The sequence below is a fragment of the Camponotus vicinus genome, unplaced genomic scaffold, assembly GCF_025532165.1.
Source record: "Camponotus vicinus isolate PSW18456_S1 unplaced genomic scaffold, iyCamVici1.0 SCAF_5, whole genome shotgun sequence".
NCBI lineage: Eukaryota > Metazoa > Arthropoda > Insecta > Hymenoptera > Formicidae > Camponotus > Camponotus vicinus.
The window spans coordinates 20,879,787-20,899,521 of NW_028141977.1; the positions used below are offsets into that span (position 1 = coordinate 20,879,787).

The 19,735-nt window shown below is 35.7% G+C and overlaps 1 protein-coding gene across 1 annotated transcript in view; it reads left to right on the plus strand.

Annotated features, from left to right (window-relative positions):
* Nca (neurocalcin homolog) overlaps positions 1-19,227 on the plus strand; it is a 149,922-nt gene extending 130,695 nt beyond the window's left edge. Inside the window, exons 2-5 of the mRNA XM_083099809.1 lie at positions 8,816-9,037; positions 9,410-9,528; positions 9,741-9,929; positions 10,584-19,227. Of these exons, the coding sequence (XP_082955935.1) occupies positions 8,968-9,037; positions 9,410-9,528; positions 9,741-9,929; positions 10,584-10,784 (579 nt within the window). The 5' untranslated portion in view covers positions 8,816-8,967 and the 3' untranslated portion in view covers positions 10,785-19,227. The remainder of the gene's footprint in view (positions 1-8,815; positions 9,038-9,409; positions 9,529-9,740; positions 9,930-10,583) is intronic.
* The last annotated feature ends 508 nt before the right edge of the window (positions 19,228-19,735 follow it).

The window sequence follows — 19,735 nt, forward strand, 5'->3', positions numbered from 1 at the left end:
CGCTATATGACGCGTGATGGACGTTTCCCATGGAAGTTGTAAAAATCATTATACGTCTCTTATGCCATTAGTTTGAATGACTACTCGGCTATTGCATAATTTTATTTTTCCCGATCGATTTTAGGAAATATATTAAATTCGGGAAACTTTTAATTTATACATATTTATATTTATAATTTTTAATATATACATTATATTTATATTTATATTTATTTATTTATATATTTAAAAGAAAAAAAAACGAAAGGAGAGGAGCAATATTTCTATATATTTTTTCCATATATTTTGGCAAATTTCAAGTTCTTTAACTTTATTTAGAGGGCAAGATTCAATCTCGTAGCTGAATGATGTGATTAGAGAATTTCGATTCGGACAAGATGGAAGGTATTCCGGTGTCGCGAGAATTAAGTGCGATTTCTCATTGGCCGATAAATTTAATCTCCTGAGAAACATCGGCAGCACTGCCAGATCGATACGTCGATGCCGATCTGATTTGTCGAAGGATCAATTTCGGCCATAAACGGAACGAGTTCTTCTTTGGCAGGGTAGCTGCGTATCTCGATTTCACTCGCTTGTAATATCGATGAGTCTGCTCTATGTTGCAATTTCCGATCTCATTCGACATGGAAAAATATCTCGCTCTCTCCATCCCGATTATTTATTCAAATCGCAACAATTTGTTAACTCTCTAAATCGATGGTTTTTAATCCTTTCAGGGTTACCTACATTTTCGCAAAAAACTTACCTCGAATATATTTTTAAAAGAAATACTTATTTTTAAATAAATAAATATTAAACTTTTGCGAGAGAGAAAGATTATTAAATTTTAATATAGTTTTGTGACAAGCAACTCCAAATTTTGTTGAAATTGTCGTGGTTTTATAGTTTATTATTCAATTAAAACTGTTTTATCAAATCTTTAACAATTATATTTTGTAACAGACGAATTTTGCAAACTTGAAAATTAATCCCGTCTTGGAAGAAAGATTGTTTAAGCGATATAACTTCCTTTCGTGCATGTATTAAAGCTTTTTGATTACGTAATGAATAAAAGACAGGCTCGCGTATAAAGAGACAGTCCCTTACATAAGAAAAATTTATATAAATATATATCTCATAGAATCTCATGAAATATACTAACTACAAACTCCATTTTCCTGTATTTTAAATAGTATAGATGATATCGCTTCGTGTCTATCAATTTTTATCACGATGCTCAGTTTTGATTGATTAATAATAAATAAAAAGTTAAATAATTACAAAACTATGCATGCATTTATAGTGAATGTGTATTTTTTGACATACATTTATTAGCGCCATAACGTGTATCCGTGATACAAGTTGTTCTTTCTTCGAAAATTCGCAGCTGATTGTCGATCAGAAGGGGATTTTCATCATAATAACGTAGAATAATTACCGTACATTATTCTAGACATCGCTCTCTTATCGCATATCGTATTAAATATTCGTCTGATGTAGTGTTAGACTGAACGCTAATCCTAAGAGAGAAAGGCGGGTCTTATGACGTCCGGAGCTTTACCCACGAAGGAGATATTCGTGTTCCGGTGTCATGTTTCTTGCCTCGGGCTTTACGCTCGCGCAGAATTAACCTTCGGAAGGGCTAAGTCAATAGTTCAGGCAAGATTACCGTTACTGTCTCGTTAACGGAAAGTATTTTGTACATACATACGTCTAGTTTGTGTGTGTGTGTGTAAAGTATGATGTAGCTTTATCGCTAAATTTAATCAAATCGCTTTATCTGAAAACGATAATATTGATAAACTATTATTAATAATCGTTTTCAATTAGGCGGCGGGGATTTTATCGCAACACAAAATATACATACGTCAGATAGAAATAATTTACGTTGTAATCTCAGTTTTTTCATTTACTTTCATCTTCGTGTTTCGGATTAATTTCCAATGAAAATATTTAAATTGACTTTGCGAAAGCACCGACGATTCTACCTGTACATACTTTAAATTATCTAATGTGCGTGACATTAATTATCATTCCAATATAAACATTGGAATATCAAGCTTTTATCAAGCTTCCTCTGTTTCACCTCACGCATAATTATTATTGCACCCGTTGGACAAACGCATCGGTTTAATCGGTGCGTGTTAATTAATGAGACATTTCGCGCGTATACATACGTAGGTCGACTATCTATAAACGTATTGTTGTTTCAAGCAGAATTAGCGAGATCTTACCGTCGACACGCGCGTACTTAGTTGACCGGATACACAGACCAGCAATGTTGAAAGTAAAGCGTTTCAGCTAACTCTACAGTCCGTGATTCGTACAAAGCAGCCTCGAATCGATTCGGCCCAAGACGCGTAATATAACTGTGACCCACCCCCGGGTAATCGCAGCACTTTGCATTATCGCACTTTCACGTTACGGACACTTTTGTCGAGAAGCGTTTCCCAAGGAACGAGGAAAGCTCCAAGGTAGAGGATATTAGAGGGCAGAATTGACTTTAAATTCCAGACTGCTGCTGTTGATAAGGGTTACAAGTAGAGTACAATCACATCTTAAATATTTAATCTTTGGATATATCTATATTTCTACAAATTATTACTATTTTTACTATTAAATTTCTCGTATATTTAGCGCTCTCTGGCATTAATCCTCTTTCAAATCACGGTGAGCACGGATGGAATTTTTTAATATCTGATGTTATTTTACAAAATACTCGAAATACAATTATTTTTAAATAAACGGAGAAATCTCTGATTATGCACTTCCGTTTTGTATTACATTTTCTCTGGGGACAGTGCGTTGCATTTCGCATTATCTTTCCATTTCGCTGGATAATGGATATAGACATGTATCCACCTATTTCGTTTGACACTGGAGATTTTGTGCAAAGAATCACAGAAGGAGAGCAGATCTTTCTCGAGCAAAAATTCATTCATCTCGCTCATCGCGAGTCCCAATCCTTTCAGGATCGTATGTCAGAATTGTCATCTTAACGTGGTCATCTTGAGGAAATATTCGAGATATATATCTGATAAAAAAACTATTCGTGGGGAATGTACTGCCGATGGGGAATTACAGCCCTTGATTCGTAAGCGCTTTGAAAATTCGCGTTGTGCGGGTGACTTTCCCTGCGAAGCACCTTTCCAATGTATTTAGCTTATAGAACACTTAGGACCAGATCGTTCGTGTAAGATGGCACGATATATTTGTAAAAGTCGTTTAGATTATCTAACGATTTCGTAGTCTGTGTGGTTGCAACTGCGAGAAAATGCTTCGCTGAGATTTTTCTGACCGGTTTGCGATTTTAAAAGCATTTTAGGAAGCAACGAAAATACGGAAAAGAACACGATCGTTGCTCTCGCCGATTAATAATCGAGTTGAAAATATAGTTCGAGAAAGTATGTATACTTGATGTCTCATAGGCAGGTCCTAGAGAACCAGATCATGTCTCATAATGATGATCTCGCTGAGTTACGTGACGGATTACTTTGCAATTACCGCAATAAAAAGGAGATTTTCTAAGTATGTAGTGTCTAAGGAAGTAATTAATAATTGACGGATTCGCGTAGATATTAAACTTTGTTGTAAATTACATTCTTAGACATTAGATGAAATTTTAAAGTCGATCGATTTGACATATTAAGTAGAAATAAAACTTTCATTGTGACACAAATTTTCTTCTCGAACGATGCGATCTTATCCCATTTTAGGATACTATTATTAAGGCGAACAATTATCCGATTGTCAATAGATGTCTAAAATTGACTTAATAACTGTAGATTCGATCTCAAGAAAATCCCCATCACCAAATTATTCGATACTTCAATTTTTAGAACATAAAATATAAATGAAAGTTTTATGCTTGACTTTAACCAACTCTCATGATACAATCGTAAAATAAATTTTTATCTATCTCTGTCTACGACAAAAATCTTACTGTACGATTCTAATCTTAAGAAACAATCTTATAAAAAAAAATTAATCGTTACATTTTTTATTATTATTTAGCGGCAAAATTCAAGTTTAAATGTATTTTAAGCTTTATGTTGTCTAGATTTTTGGAAAGAAATTGCGAGAAATATTTTATGGAGCAAGATATTCAAAACTGTCCTGGAGACTGATATAGTCTCGTGTATATTTCTGATTTTAATTAGAAACTGGAAACTCTATTTGATGACGTCGATTACATCGATCGAAACTATTTACGTATACGATATTTCCATCTACGACTACTTAACAATTATCTTGTGTATGTACATGTACAATGTCATTAATCGCCCGAGCTACTATTTTCACATCATATCAAGCACGCAAGAACTCTATTACAAAGTACTTTAAAGTTTGTACTTCAATTGCACACACGATAATATATTTAAACAGCTTAACCAAACAGCTTTTCCTATTACATAGATAAGTGCGTAAGCAATCAACACCGATCGCGTAGCATTATTGCGGGTATTTGACCAAATTAATCGCAGAGTATGCTTTTGCTATAAACCGTCTATTTTCCGATGCTAAGAATAAATATAAAAATGGATATTTCTATAACTGGATAAAACTATTAACTGGAGATAAATCACATATAACTAGTTATCTTTATTCAAGACTTACAATCGCTTTATTACGAAATTTTTCATCATATGTGACTGATTCCTATCAATTTTCTATTAAAATTTCTCATTTCTTGTGTTTATTAGTAATTATCATAAATAATTAATTATCAACATTTTTATCTATACTAATTATTAATATCGTGATTATTATCCTGATATTTTCATGTTTTATCAGATGGAGAAGAACAGAAAAATTCAATTGATTTTTAAAGACATCTCTTTCCATTCACATCGAGATTGGATCAAGTTGCGAAATTTAAAAACTAACTTAATTCGTTGGTTGCTTCGTTATTATTATTTCGAAACTCATTGTGCCACTTAGGGATGATTACGTCAAGGAATGGCGCGTACATGTGAACAACACGACAAACACACGCTTGGGATTTCGCGGGAGAGCACGCCAACTTCCTAGTTAACTCGAACGCAAACCCTGCTTATCTAAAAAAACAGACACACACACACATCTCTCTCTTTCTCCCTCTCTCTCTCTCTCTCTCTCGGGTATTACAAACGACCTTGCGAGATAATTGTAAGCACGATATTTTGCATACGGTCGTCCCACATTTCGAGTAAAATTGCTTTTCTGGATAAGGTTAGCGATCAGGGCACAAGACAACGAGCATAAATCTTTGCACAAGGTATCAATTTTGTTCCAAGGACATAACGACGCACCATGAAGATAAAAGAACACGCACGCATTTACCTTATTAGATAATATGATAGAAGGGGAGGAAATGTGTGGCACACATAATATACGATGCGTTTCTTACGATGTGCAAACGATTTACGTTAATGCGAATTTTTAATCTGTTGCGCAAAAATAATGATAATGATGTTGAAGATGTCAACGTCGGACTTGAATAGGATGTTGTTCTATATCGCATTCTGTACGATTTTCGCCAATAGTAGATTGAAAAAAATTGGAGCATAAATGTGACGTGTGTGTAAAGACAAAGCATCGATAAAATATATATGTTTTAATTATATACACACATGGAGATTTATAAAAAAATATTTTATACGACTCCACTAAAATTTAGTTGCATATTGCAAGAAATGGAAAATATTTCGTATCGTTTAATTTCTATTTATGTAAATCACATTCCGCAGAACAGAATCTTTTTTTAATTAAATCGATTTTTATCGATTAAAATTCGATATTAATAATACAAATTCTTACTATGCGTTTATATTTCATAATTTCTATTCGAGTATTTTCAGAGTCATTATAATTGATCGGAAAGAGAAAGCAAAATATCTAACGAAAAGTATTAAAAAGGACATTTGTGTAGGAGTGCTCGACTCGAACCACTCCTCGACACACAGTGTCATAATGACAGCAAGTTGCAGAAGAGGAGTATTCTCTCTTCTCAAATGACGTTCCAGAAAATGACGACACAACCGATATCGCGGCTCCGAGCTCTATCTGAAATTAAATCTCGGCCGAATCTAGTAGCGTGAATGAAAAAAAAAATAAATAAAAGAAAAACTACGATACTTTATATCTCATTATCGTCGTTAAAAGTTTTACTCGGTCCTGATCTGCCGTTACGCGAATTCGAATATTCGCTTATTCGAATTGAACTCTGCGAGTCTCTTTCTCGTTGCAGTAATGTAATGCGTTGTACGCACGCGGATCGTCGAGAGCGGCCACGTTAACTACATTAGTTCCATTACCAGCGCTGCCGGTGTAATCAGCGCATTCACTGATTGCGCGAAATTACCGAAGCGTATTGCGGCCGTGAATGTCTCGAAGTTGTAATTAATAACGTATTACGAACCTCGAGTGTATTCGCGCATGTATTACTGATCAACAGCTGCGTTAAGGGGATGAATGTGATCCGCGGATTTTTGGATAGATTCCTTTTTTTTTTAGGTGATTACGATAATATCAATATAATTCCTCGTTGTGTAATATCACTTCTGTAATGTTGACCCTTTCGACTTTGCTTCATATTGCATAAAGCGTGCTTTTCATTTTACGTAATTTATAATATATATAAATATAGCGCGTATTCTCTCTCAAACATATATATAATATTTATAAATTTTCCGTGTAAAATTGTTCCTTTATAAAATTATCCTCACTTGCTCGAGCAAGTTAATCATTCAACTGTACATTATCATGTCCCATTCGGACCAACATTGATTCCGAAAGGGTTAATAATGTAGATATATTTCTATATATTACAAATCTGCGAATTGTCGTGATTATTGTGACGCGATCCTGAGGGAAGTGTTTCTCTTTGCGATAAACGTATACATATGTTCATGAAAAGAGAGAGATTGGAGAAATAATATGAAGTATTTCTTATACCGTCTTATATATATAAAATCTAACAGATTAATGACCAGACAAGTATGTTGATGCGCGCTGCAACGACTTTCTATTTTAATAAGTTTGATGCGAACGGACGAACGACAGATATATACTTGTCAACCGTGGGATGCAATTGATTTTTGTCACGCGAATAAAAACGAGAAAACGGCTTTCAGCGAGAACAGAAGGATGATTGTAACAAACAGAATTTCACTCGCAATTACATCGACAATGTCTCGTAGAAAATTCTCACAAGAATGTATCAACTTGACAAATCTCGCGACGAAGCGTACTGTCCGATCGCGTATAATTTCCCACGACAGTTGTGACGCTCCATCATACGTTACCCCAGCTCGATTTGTCGAGTCTCACGAAACGGATCCGCGACGCGAATGCGAAACAGGAGATAACAAAGTGATTACGAACAATTCATTTACGCACGACGCGTGTGACAGTCGTTGACGCGTTCACAATCGATGATCCCGATTCCCGATCGCGACGAAAGTGACAGCGCGCGCGCTGTCAAGCGCCGCCGCGCACGTCAGGACAAATGTCAAATCGCGAGCCGATGACGCGCGCGACATAAAGCATGCGAATATTATTCGCGCGAATATGTATGTCGCCGGAATATTATCTTTCGGCGTCGGGCTATATTTCCGCCGAGATGCAACTCGCCGCCGCTACCGAAAATGCCTCGAAGGGTGAGACCGAAGCATCCCTCTCGAGACTCGTCGTCCCAAACGGGACGACGACGCTGCTGTCCGCTCGTATGTAAACTATGCGGCCACGCGAAATTGCATCGCGATGATACAGCGTCGTTCCCCGAGCAAATATTTTGCTCGCGATGTGTATCTCGTACATATATATATACGTTACATACGCACGGACACGTGTACGCGGACACATATTTTAAAAATAAGAGAAATCTAGTACTTACGTATTACGTATATATTATTATTATTATTATTATGTGGTATAATTAATTAATTCCGTTTAAGCAATCAAAATAAACTAACTCATATTTTGTATGTGGGTTCTTCGCACGGCGAGGAACCGTGGGAGAAACCCGCATTATCGTCATTACTAATATTATTATTATAATAAAGCACACTACGCTCCAAACGTATTATTATTCCTGCCGTTATTACTGCGCTTTTTATTATTGTCGTTTTGTTAAAAAAAAAAAACGTAGCCTCTCTTGTTATTAATCTCTGAAAATGTTTTCTTCTGTTGCAGTTGCGTGAATGCGTATGAATGCGTGCGAATGCATCCTAATCTCGTCGCTTAAACTCCCCGATTCATCCTTTCCTTCAAAAAGAAATCCTTGTGTTTTTGCACATCGAGAAAGATATGGTAAAATCGGTCGAGGATCTCTGCTACCGAGAAGAATCGACGAAAACGAAACGTTCGGGGAATCTATCGACGATACATTAAACAATTTTGAACGAAGCGTTAATTGTTCTCATACGTATCACGGTTGTGATATTTAACGGCATCGATCGTAAAGGTTGAACGATAATAAGCCTGTCAAAGGGTCTCGAACAGCACGCGCATCTACGATTTACGCGGAATCTTTTTTACTTCGTCTTTAGTCATCGTTGGTTTTAGTATCCATGTGACCTTTGATATTCAAGTCGTTTATGGAATTTGTCGCGATTGTCCTTTGGACGGGGGATATTTTTATGCCGAGTTTTCATCCAGTTGTTTCGCTTAATTGCCGATTGATCTCGAGTGCGGTCCCGACAGGTAATAATCGTTCCCGTTCGAAATGATCGCGAGCGAAAGAGAAAAAAAAAACGATACGACCTATCGAGCATTTATCGTCTTCTGCTACTCCCGCAGTCGGCTTGATCGCAAAAGACCATTGAAAGTTATCTTACGTCTCTTTTTCTTTCAGGCGTGTCTGGTGGAGAATACCAGCCGCGAAGCGTATTGTGCTTAACGGCACTATTAGAATAGTAGTCTAGTTAGAGCTTAATTATCTTCTAATTGGGTCCCGGGATTCGTCGGAAAATCAGGGATTCTGGAAGGGAAGGACTTTAAACAGCCATGGGGAAGCAAAACAGCAAGTTAAAGCCGGAAGTGCTGGAGGACCTCAAGCAGAATACCGAATTCTCAGGTGCGTTCGTTTTGTACGGATAATTAATAGACTTAACGTTTTCCGTGTGCTATTCAATATTTGTCTTATCTACAATATGCATATGAAATCTAAAGTAATAATTAAGTTTTTCCTTCGAGATTAAAGTGAGTCTTGCATCAGATTTTTTTCTAAAGATATGAGAATATTATACATTTTTCTCTCTGACAAGAAGAGTATTTTTGCTTAGAACGCATTGGAAAATTTTTTGAACATTTGCAAATGTGACGTATGCGATATGTAATAAACTCGTCGTGTTAATAAATATTTTAGCTCGCCGATTTACCCGGAAACGTGTGAGTAACGTTGGCCAAGCTGGGTATAAATAATATTTTATGATCCTTTCTTTTCAAGATGCGGAGATTCAGGAGTGGTACAAAGGATTCTTAAAAGACTGTCCCAGCGGCCACCTCAGCGTGGAAGAATTCAAGAAAATATACGGCAACTTCTTTCCTTACGGTGACGCGTCAAAGGTAAATGGAAAAATCTCGCGATAAAAATACACCGTACGTATATAGACATCGCGTATGATCGATAAATTTATTTACATATTGCGTGCCATGTGCGGTCTCGCGAAATTATTCAGATTTTCTTTTTTTTCTTAATTTATCATAATTTCCTTTCTCTCTCTCTCTCTCTCTCTCTTTCTCTCTCTCTTTCCCTCGCTCTTTCTCTCTCTTCCTAGTTCGCGGAGCATGTATTCAGGACGTTCGATGCGAACGGCGACGGCACGATCGATTTTCGGGAATTTCTCTGCGCCCTCAGCGTAACGTCCCGCGGCAAGTTGGAGCAGAAGTTAAAGTGGGCCTTCAGCATGTATGACCTGGATGGCAACGGTTACATTTCGCGACAAGAGATGCTCGAGATCGTAACGGTACGTGCCGTTCAAATAAAGGGCTGCGAAGAGTATATTTCAACAATTTACGATATAATAATTTTACTTCTCGCAAGCCTGATACATGTATAGTCAACTATATCATTGCTTCTGCTTTATTAAAAAATGTTGTTTTTTTTTTCGATTTACGACTCTCTCCAGAGCTCTATGTATGTCACACGATCTTCAATGCGTAATTGAAAAAAAGATATATTATTCAAAATATAAATTTTTTTCTTTCTAAATTTATAATTGATTTAAAAGATTTTGTATTTGAATTGTTATAAGAGATGTAAAATATATATAAGATATACATGTACTTGATAAAAAGATTAGATTTTTATATTTAATCTCTATTGAGAGAAAATTGACTATGATATGCAATTGAAAATATTCGATGTGACATTTACACATTACATTTTATTATAAATTGCACATTACAATTATAAGGCAATTGCATTTTTACATTTTTTAGTGTTTTTTTCTATTACTATAAAATATTATCGATATCGATCAATCATCATGAAATGTTTTTTCATTGTATGGAACTTTTTCTTAATATTGTAAATTTGTTTGTACGTAATTTTGAGGCAACTAATATTCCTCGACATACAAACTCTATTCCATTTCACTTTATTGTAACATTGATTTCAGGCGATCTACAAGATGGTGGGCTCCGTGATGAAGATGCCGGAAGACGAGTCGACGCCGGAGAAACGAACTGATAAGATATTCCGACAGATGGATAAGAACAAGGACGGCAAGCTATCGCTTGACGAATTTATAGAGGGTGCGAAGAGCGACCCATCTATTGTGCGACTGTTGCAGTGCGATCCTAGTGCACAAGCTCAGTGAGGCCCTGGGCCAATACAGACAAATATCGATATGCCATCTGCATACCCGAATCGGAGCCCGGCCCAATTGATATCCCAAGCGGAAGCGGCACGATCGTAGAAATTTGTCCTCCAAATTTATTGGTATATCGAGAAACTTACCGAAACGTTATCTTTATATATGTTTGTTTTTTTCTTTTTGATTTTAATCTAATAATTATTATATAAGCTTTTGATTGTAGGACGCTTGGATGCGTATAATTCGTCTGTCATGATTGATTCCAACTATCCGAAATAAGTTACTATCCCATGGAAATTGTTTCACTTTGTGAGCATTTTTTATTTGAGAACGATATTAATGCATAAATTATGATTGTTGTTGAATAAGAGAACCATTGTGTTTTGATAATAGATTATATTCGATACAGGGAATAATAGAAAAAAATTTCTCCATTTTATGATTAACAATTAAAACACGATTAATGATATCTTTTAAAATCGCAACAATTATAATACATTAATATTTGATTATTAGATACTTTCCGTCATGTGTGAAATTTCAACGAGTATTTTATTTGAAAGTTGAATGTAAAAAGAACAAATTGCAATCTTTTTGATTAATACGATCATTCAAATTGATATCTTCCGAGTAGTAATGAGTTAGAAAGTATATTTCATTACTCAAAGATATCGTCTTGGTAGTTTCTCGCGGATATTCTACGATCACGCACATTATGCGTGAGCACAAGTGCGTGCTAGTGAAGGCTTCTATAAATTAGGCCGGTATCCGAGAGGTCCAGGGTCACTGGGCCCATGGCGCTTGCGCATACCGCAAGCTAGTCTACAAGACTAGTCCAGTCGCTCCGTTTCGTTCAAACGGATCGGTTTAGCGAGAAGCTTGTTACGCCTTTTCGGATCGTATGTGCCGCGCTGCGCTCGATCCGCGGAGCCATCCTGAGAAACGCCCGAGAAACAACGCGAGAGGAGGGAAGCCGGTCCGCGTCGCTCGATCAACTCTGGTCCGACGTTGCGTCGATGCCGTCGCCGAATTTCGCCGGCTGTGCCGGCCGTTCGAAATGATGGGATTAGCGAAATTCTAAAATACTCTGTGTTCGTAAAATATCCGTGATTATCGGTAGCCGCGGGTGCATGGCAGACTAAACTCTCCGACGTGCGACAACGTTCGATTTTCTCCAGGGATCGCTCTCTGAAGATCGAACGCGTCGCGTGTCATCAGCAGCAGACTCTTGTACATATGAGAGGGATCGCATCGCGCATCGACGCATCTTCGGACTGCCGTTTCCGTGAATTATGAATTGTCTCTCGCGCGAACGCAGGAAGCTCGCAGCTTCCGATCGCGGTCGTGATCGTCCTCTTACGCATCGTCGCGTTGGTATTTAAAATACCGAAGACGCGGACGGACATCCATCCCTTCGATGACACGCGCTATCGTATCTCCCGCCCTCAACCACGGAGCCTCCCTTTCCCCGAGTATCTCGGCTCATTATTATTACGGACTGACCCATTAAAGGAAAAGACTTACACTCGCTTGGCGTCTTACTGCGCGCTAGCAACGAAATTTAGCGATTAGAGATTCGCGATCCCAGGCAAAGGTCACTGCGAAATCGAAATCGCGCGCTAGCAAGACGCATTTGCCAGTTACACACATGCACACGCAACATGCTTAGAAACGGATTTAGAGCTTGATCTAGCGGAAGGAAGAAATGTGACCGCGTAACGATTGTCGTGTCACGGATACGTCGAAGACGCTGCGAAGAAAATACTCTCGATTCGACGTATCCGTGGGAAGAAGCAGCGATCAGTTTATCGTCCCGTTGCGACGTCTCGATTCGCTCTACAACGTCCTAGCGATCGAGATCTCGCAGAGCTAACCGATCGAATCGCGGAGAGTTTGTCCTTTAACATTACTATTATATTCATCTCGTCGTCATTTTATCATTTTTAGTGATCTTTGTCGTTACGATGGTTAGAATGAATAATTGTAGTCGGATAGAGCATAAAGATTTTCGCCTCTTTCCAATCTCGCTAAAGGAAATGAAACGCATCCTTGCCGATCAGAGCGACTGGCCCTCAGCTTTAGCGAAGGAATCGCGCTTGGCCGAGCGACCGGACGGATAAAGAAGAGGAATCTTCACGCGCGCACGCGTGCCGTATTTAGAGATTTATTTTTGTGAATGCGTGCGTCCTATGTGAGCGTGTAAGAAGTATGCATATATGTATATCCATTTTGCGTATGCGCGTGCCCCGTATATAAAGAAGCGAAAGCGATAAAGAGACGGCTCGAGCCGCTCGAGGTGCGAGCCTTATCGCCCCATCGTCCGATAAGTATCGATCGATTGAGATCGCGATAATTATATATACATAAATACACGTATATACACACACTTACATTATACATTATTGATGAAAATTCAGAATGGCAAGGGATCGCAATCTTCGTCCACGCGAATACACACGCAGCAGCAGAGTTTGACGTTTTATGGTTTATGACGGTTCTCTAGCTATTGCACGATCGGGCAGTCGAGTATGATGAATTACAAAGTAAACACGAGCGCGCACATAAACGATATTTTTCGATGTACGATGGAGAGTGATTTTCGACCGATGGCTTATTCGTTGTCCGTCGAGAGAGGATGGATCCTCTTATATATTATTTTCAGTTCGTCTTTCTCTGGTGAGAGCTTTTCCCTTCACATCGCATTTCCTTCTTCCTCCCCTTCCCGTTTATCTCTTACAAACGTATTTAATCGCGTACGATCGCTTTTCCATTCATGATCGATATCTATTTCGGAGAACACTTTCATTGCGCTAGGCTGTCTCCCAATGAGACATCCGGTCCGACAATGCAATGTTGTAAAATGTTGCGGTGTATAACGAATGCTATAAGAGAGTTTTTGATTTTATTATGTTTGGAGACGTTACGCGCAAGTATTGTATTTTGCAGAAACGCGTTACATACACAGAGAGATGCAAATATATAAATATTATATATATATATTAAATATAGATACACACAACACAAACACACACACACACAAATCTCTATTATAATATATCGCTATTGTACTTTCTAAGATGTACATCTATTCATCTCGTGCTCATTAATATTTAAGGATAAAGACTATTTAATGATATCTTTAATCTTTCAGTATATAGTCATTGTATAAACAAATAAATAACCTCATTAGGTAATATATACATATAAATATATATATAATACACGTTAAGATTCTAAAATTACTCTTGTGAACTTTTCCGATTATATTAAATGTGGAAAGATTTTATTCTATAACAAGGTGTCGAAAAGAAACGACAATGACGGAGGTTCTGGATTTACAGCAAAAAAGAAAATATAGTTGCGTTGATTAAAAACGAAATCTATATTATAACATATAGCATAGGACTGCCAATACGTTACATTAAATACGCGGCGGCAGTTAATTGTACCTTGGAACAAATCAAGAAAGCAATAAACATGAGAAAATATCCCGACTAAATTTACACGGCTCGAAAAAAATTTTTAAAGTGACATGATTTCAAAATAGCATGAAATGCATTCGATATCGTACAGCTCGATATTTCACAATGCATTCGATATTTCGATAATGACGAACATGAAGTGAATAATATCAAAGTTGTGTCGAGGCTTGACGGAACACGAGCGGTAATGAAGCAATCGCGATTGATAATCGTATGAAGACTATTAAAATTTTTAAAGAATTAAATTATTAAAAATTATTAAAAATTATTAAAAATTTCTGCTATGAAAGAGTTATCTCAAATACTATTTTCAATTAACTTGGAATCGTGTCGATTTGTACGCGTCTCTTTGAATTTCATCTCATTTTAATCTACTTTCAATACTTTTTTCTTCAAATACAAAATTAATATTGTTGAAAGAAATCGTATTCGATTATATCAATTTACTAAATTATCAATTTAATTCATTTGTCAACGTAATATAAAAGTCATATAATCATCGCTCTCTTTATAGAAACATAATCAATGTTAACTACTTTTCATCATTATAAATTACTCTGACGCGATGTAACATCGATAAGAATATTGATATATACTTTATGTGAATTTTCCAATATATACATTATTATTAAAAAAATAAACATATACGTTGCGTTTTAGAATTTAAATTTCTTTTGTCATCGATATGAATATGTCTACAGTTTTGCATATTAATTAACTTATTTTATTATCTCGCTATAAAGTGATAAGTTATAATATGAATTTTATAGTCGCCAAAATTGTGCGAAAGACGTTAATGCTTATTATGACGTGATTATAATTACATAATTATTACGCAATAATACATCGTGTAAATTATACTTCGCATTCGACACTGCATTATCTAAGAAAATGGAATAGTAGTATTTTACTGAGATATTTTTATAAAAAGCACACATAAGAGATGCACATAAATTGCAATAAATCGGGAATTGAAAGATATCGCGAAATGCAGAAAGGGAAATGTGCTTACATTAATCGCATAATTAATATTGTATCCACTCGTGAATGCTCGCATGATGAGATAATTTGTTGTCTTATGCGAAAAATATTTATTCGCGAAACATCTTATTTCCATTCTCAATTGCAATCAATTGAATATATAAATGCACATTTCAAAGCACAAATGTATATCATATATTTCTTATTTTAATTTAAAGCAATAAAATTACATTTTACGCGCAAGCATTCACGAGATAATAAATCTACATCTTCTCTGTTGCGTGAACGCGTGTTGAGTCGCAAGTGTCAAAAACACCTGTCAAAGGACAACATTTGCTCACTATTTGTTGAATTTATTTTCACGCGAGTCATATACTTTCGTCTATTAGATTCAATAATATTAAAGCCGAAAAGACATTTAGAGATACGTAAAAAGACGCTTAAAAGATTCTTGAAGAATATATCTAGAAAATAGTTGTTTACTTATTAAAATTAATGAATCGATTCGTCAATTAATTATCTAAAACTATCTCGGTCGATAATTATAATTAACTATATCTATAAACACTGTCGACGAGACGTCTTTAAACATTTCGATGACAATTTCTAAGACGTTTAATCGATGCTTGGGTCGAAGATTAGGATAATTAATTTAATTTTTTAGCTTGTGTTTAAAGTGTTAGTGCGCGTACAAACGAATGTTCGAAGTGCATTCTTTCACTTGATCGAAAAATTGCTCTTTTATATTAGATATACAAGAAAGAACTAGATTATCGATCAAATTTTAATTTTGCGTGATTAATATGTTGTGTATATATAATATTATTTTTATAAAATCTGTGAAACGCGTTACACACGAACGGAATCCATTCGCAATCCCATATCATATCATGCGATATATTTTATTTCTAACATTTACTTAAAATTTATATCAACTATTAAGCGTTTTTTAGTTCCTTCTCATACAATTATATTCAATTATTTATCGTAGATTGAGAAAAGAAACAGCACTGCAGCATTTCCCGATATTAAAAATTAAGAATGCGATATAAATAATGTAAACAAGCAAAACACTTTAACAAACGATACATCTAGGGACTCATTTTACAGATAAAATAATCATCGAAAGCGCTTTTTGATCAGAGTTCAACTGCGCGTATTATGCAAGGATTGCGAGAAATATGTGTATCGTCACTTAACATTTTTGTTCTTGTAATAATATATAATATATACATTCTCTCTCTTTGTTCGTATCGACATAAATAATTTTTATAAGTAAGAGAAAAAGGATTGTGATAGCGCGTTCGCGACGTAATTCTATCTTTGATGGAACCCGTGTCTCGATCATGCTGAAAGTTTCATTTTCATCGAGATATTCTTGAGAGACCGCCTGTGCATCCTTTGTTCTCTCGGAGAACTTTTCTGCCTAATCGCATTCTTTTACATTCTGACATTCATATCTGTGACTCGCAAGATATATGCACAAAAGGAATAGATGCACCGGAGCCGATAGAAATCAATTGCGAATCTCCTTTTTTTTTTACCTCTATATTTCTCCTCACGAAGCGATCCCTTCTTGGCCGTCGTTTTAAGAAGTTAATGCGATAGTTGACGGAAAATTGCACGCGCATATGAGACGCACAAAGAAAAAGATTTTAAGAACAAATATTTATATTATATATACATATATAAAACGCGCGAGAGAGAGAAAGAGAGAGAGAGAAGATTCGATTACGTTCGTTAAAGCGAGACAGATATCGATGACATTTGCTGTCGTGATTCCTAAACTAAGCCATACGAAAAATTAAGAGTTATACATATATACAAACATATATAGACCTATATAGAATACGAAATCGTTAAAATAGTTTCTCACACATGTTATTACCTTAATGAGAAATGACAAGTCGGAAAGACGGCTATTTGCATCTATAATCGTCCGTAGACACCTAATGGACGTTTCTTCGATCTGTATTTCTCACTTGGTATCGATCTATGACAGAGATATATTTGAGGACGATGCAGTAACGTTTACCGAATATGAAAGAGACGTAAGTTTTCTCGAAATTTAACTCTATCGCATTCTCTTATTATAATCCCAATATTCTAATCTATCTACTCTATGATTTCTCTCTTGCCTAAGGATCGTAGCGCGTTCTTGTGACTACACTTATAGAGAGTTTCTTCCCTAGAGAATATCAATGATATTGCGAGTTAATCGCTTATATATCAAAGTTTTATCAGCAAGATTCTATATAGAGCTATTTCTATCGAATGTATCGCCGATTTTCAAAAAGAACGTATGCCTTAAAACTTTTTCCGCACCTTCTTGCCAACACATGTTCTAGTGTCTACTTCGATAATGTTTGTCAGAGGCGCGTAGCTCGCGAATCAATTGCAGCTGTTCACTTTCTCAAAAGAGTCTAAGAATTTGAATGCATGTGCAAAATTATGTCTCGTATTTATGATAAAATGTTGAGAAATTTATCTCTACACAATTTATATACTCACTCTATGCTGAATTTATTTAATTGAATTATGTAAGAAAATTTTGAGATGCTGTTGAGACTTTTTTTTACGTACATCGAACATCTAAATTTCTAAAGATTTTACATTTTATTTTATTGAATTGAATGAATCTGATGGTTTGTCTCGATTTATACATATCATTTTTTTAAATTATTTCTTACGTTTTAATTTGAAGCTCATCGAGAGTCAATGATTGAATTTCGCTTCGTTAATTCATTAATTTGCATTCCATTGAAGCGTTTGACATTGGAGTGTCTTGCAAATCGTTTTGCGTGTTACGTGACTCAAGGTCCAATGTGAATCATGAAAGTTAATTATGTGTGGAGGAAAAAATGCGCGTCATTAGAATACTACACAAATTTCGAGTCAGTGCCCAATGTTTTTTCTCGTAGATGTAACGCAGAAAACACGTTAGACGTTCTACGATAGATAAATTAATCTCTTCCTTGTGCGTAAATTCACCTATTCGATGCGTATGTTTTTTCACAATCTTCTCGGTGTCTTACAATACCACCATCGTTTAATAATCACGGAAATAATTGCTGTATACCCCCTTGACAAATTTTTCCCTCTAAGATTTCAAATCAAATCACATATTGCTGACGTCTAAGCGTATTTAACTCTCAACGCGCTCTATAATTCCTACTTCTTCTGTATTTCTATTATAATAATGTAATTTATTGTTACTTTGATATGTGGTTCTATATCGCGGTGCTAAGTATACGAAGTGTACGTGTTCTATCTCGTATTGTTTATCCCATTCGACGGATATAATTTGTCAAACTTTCGCATGGTAACCGTGTCCGAAAACCGCGTACGTCCTTCGACACATTGAACGTTTCTTATCTGCCCACGTCGTGTTCGTTAGGAAAAAAAAAATCGAATATATTCCCTCGCGATATACACACGAACAAAAATTTCACGATGGAATGAAGAAATTTGAAGATTTTTCCTAAAAAAAGAAAAAAACATACGATTATCGACGCGGCCAATGCGAAAGTTGCGCATGACGGAGTTTTACATTGTAACAAATGTGTCAATCCGCGGTCAAAGATAATTAATCCGTTAATTTATTCCGCGAAGACACAAACATTAATTTATCATTTTCTTCCTTTTCCTCGAAAAACACGCCATACGGGGGTGTGACATGTGCGATATATACTCTAACGTCGTACAAAACGAGAAAAAGAAGAAAAAAAATACAAAAATCAAAGCATTATCTTTTTATGCGTTCCGGTACCGATAGTAGAACACCGGAAAGATATTAATGTTGTGTAAGATGATTGTGAGGTGTTATAAAGTTTTTATTTGCTTTTTGCGCCTTATATACATATAATATATATTTACTGTAAGTGATAATTATTACTAGTTGTTTATTATAAATAAGAACGAATCACTCTTGTGTATATCAGTTAAATTGCTACATTAAAGTGTTAATATTATACTCGTTCAAATTGCGTCTCAATCGATTCCTTTCTCATTTTGAAAATTTTGCTCTTCACAACTCATTGACGACTATTGCAATGTCTAATACTGTATGATATAGCACTAGTTAACATCTAGTTGGATTGTCCATTGTTTTATTTCATAATCTGTTTTAACTAAATGTATATATTGCTTTTTTACGTAATTAACAGCTCTAGCAACCCTAATAGTCTTATATAGCTGTCCTATTTGTTGATTTGACCCAGCAAAAACCCAAGATTTGAAGAACGTGTTCTAAACAAGATTTAATTTACGAATTTATCGATAGCATTTTTCTGTTTTCATTAATGTTATTGTTTATTTTACACGTATCCATTTATTTTTCGCGTTTATTTTATATAGATTACGTGCTATTGCACAAAATGCAAAAAAGCACTTATTTTCTTCATGTACATTTTCTGACCAATATTTGGTTTATTATAAGATACTCGCAATTGAATGATTCAGATAGATGTAGATTCTCTTTGTTTGTGACTT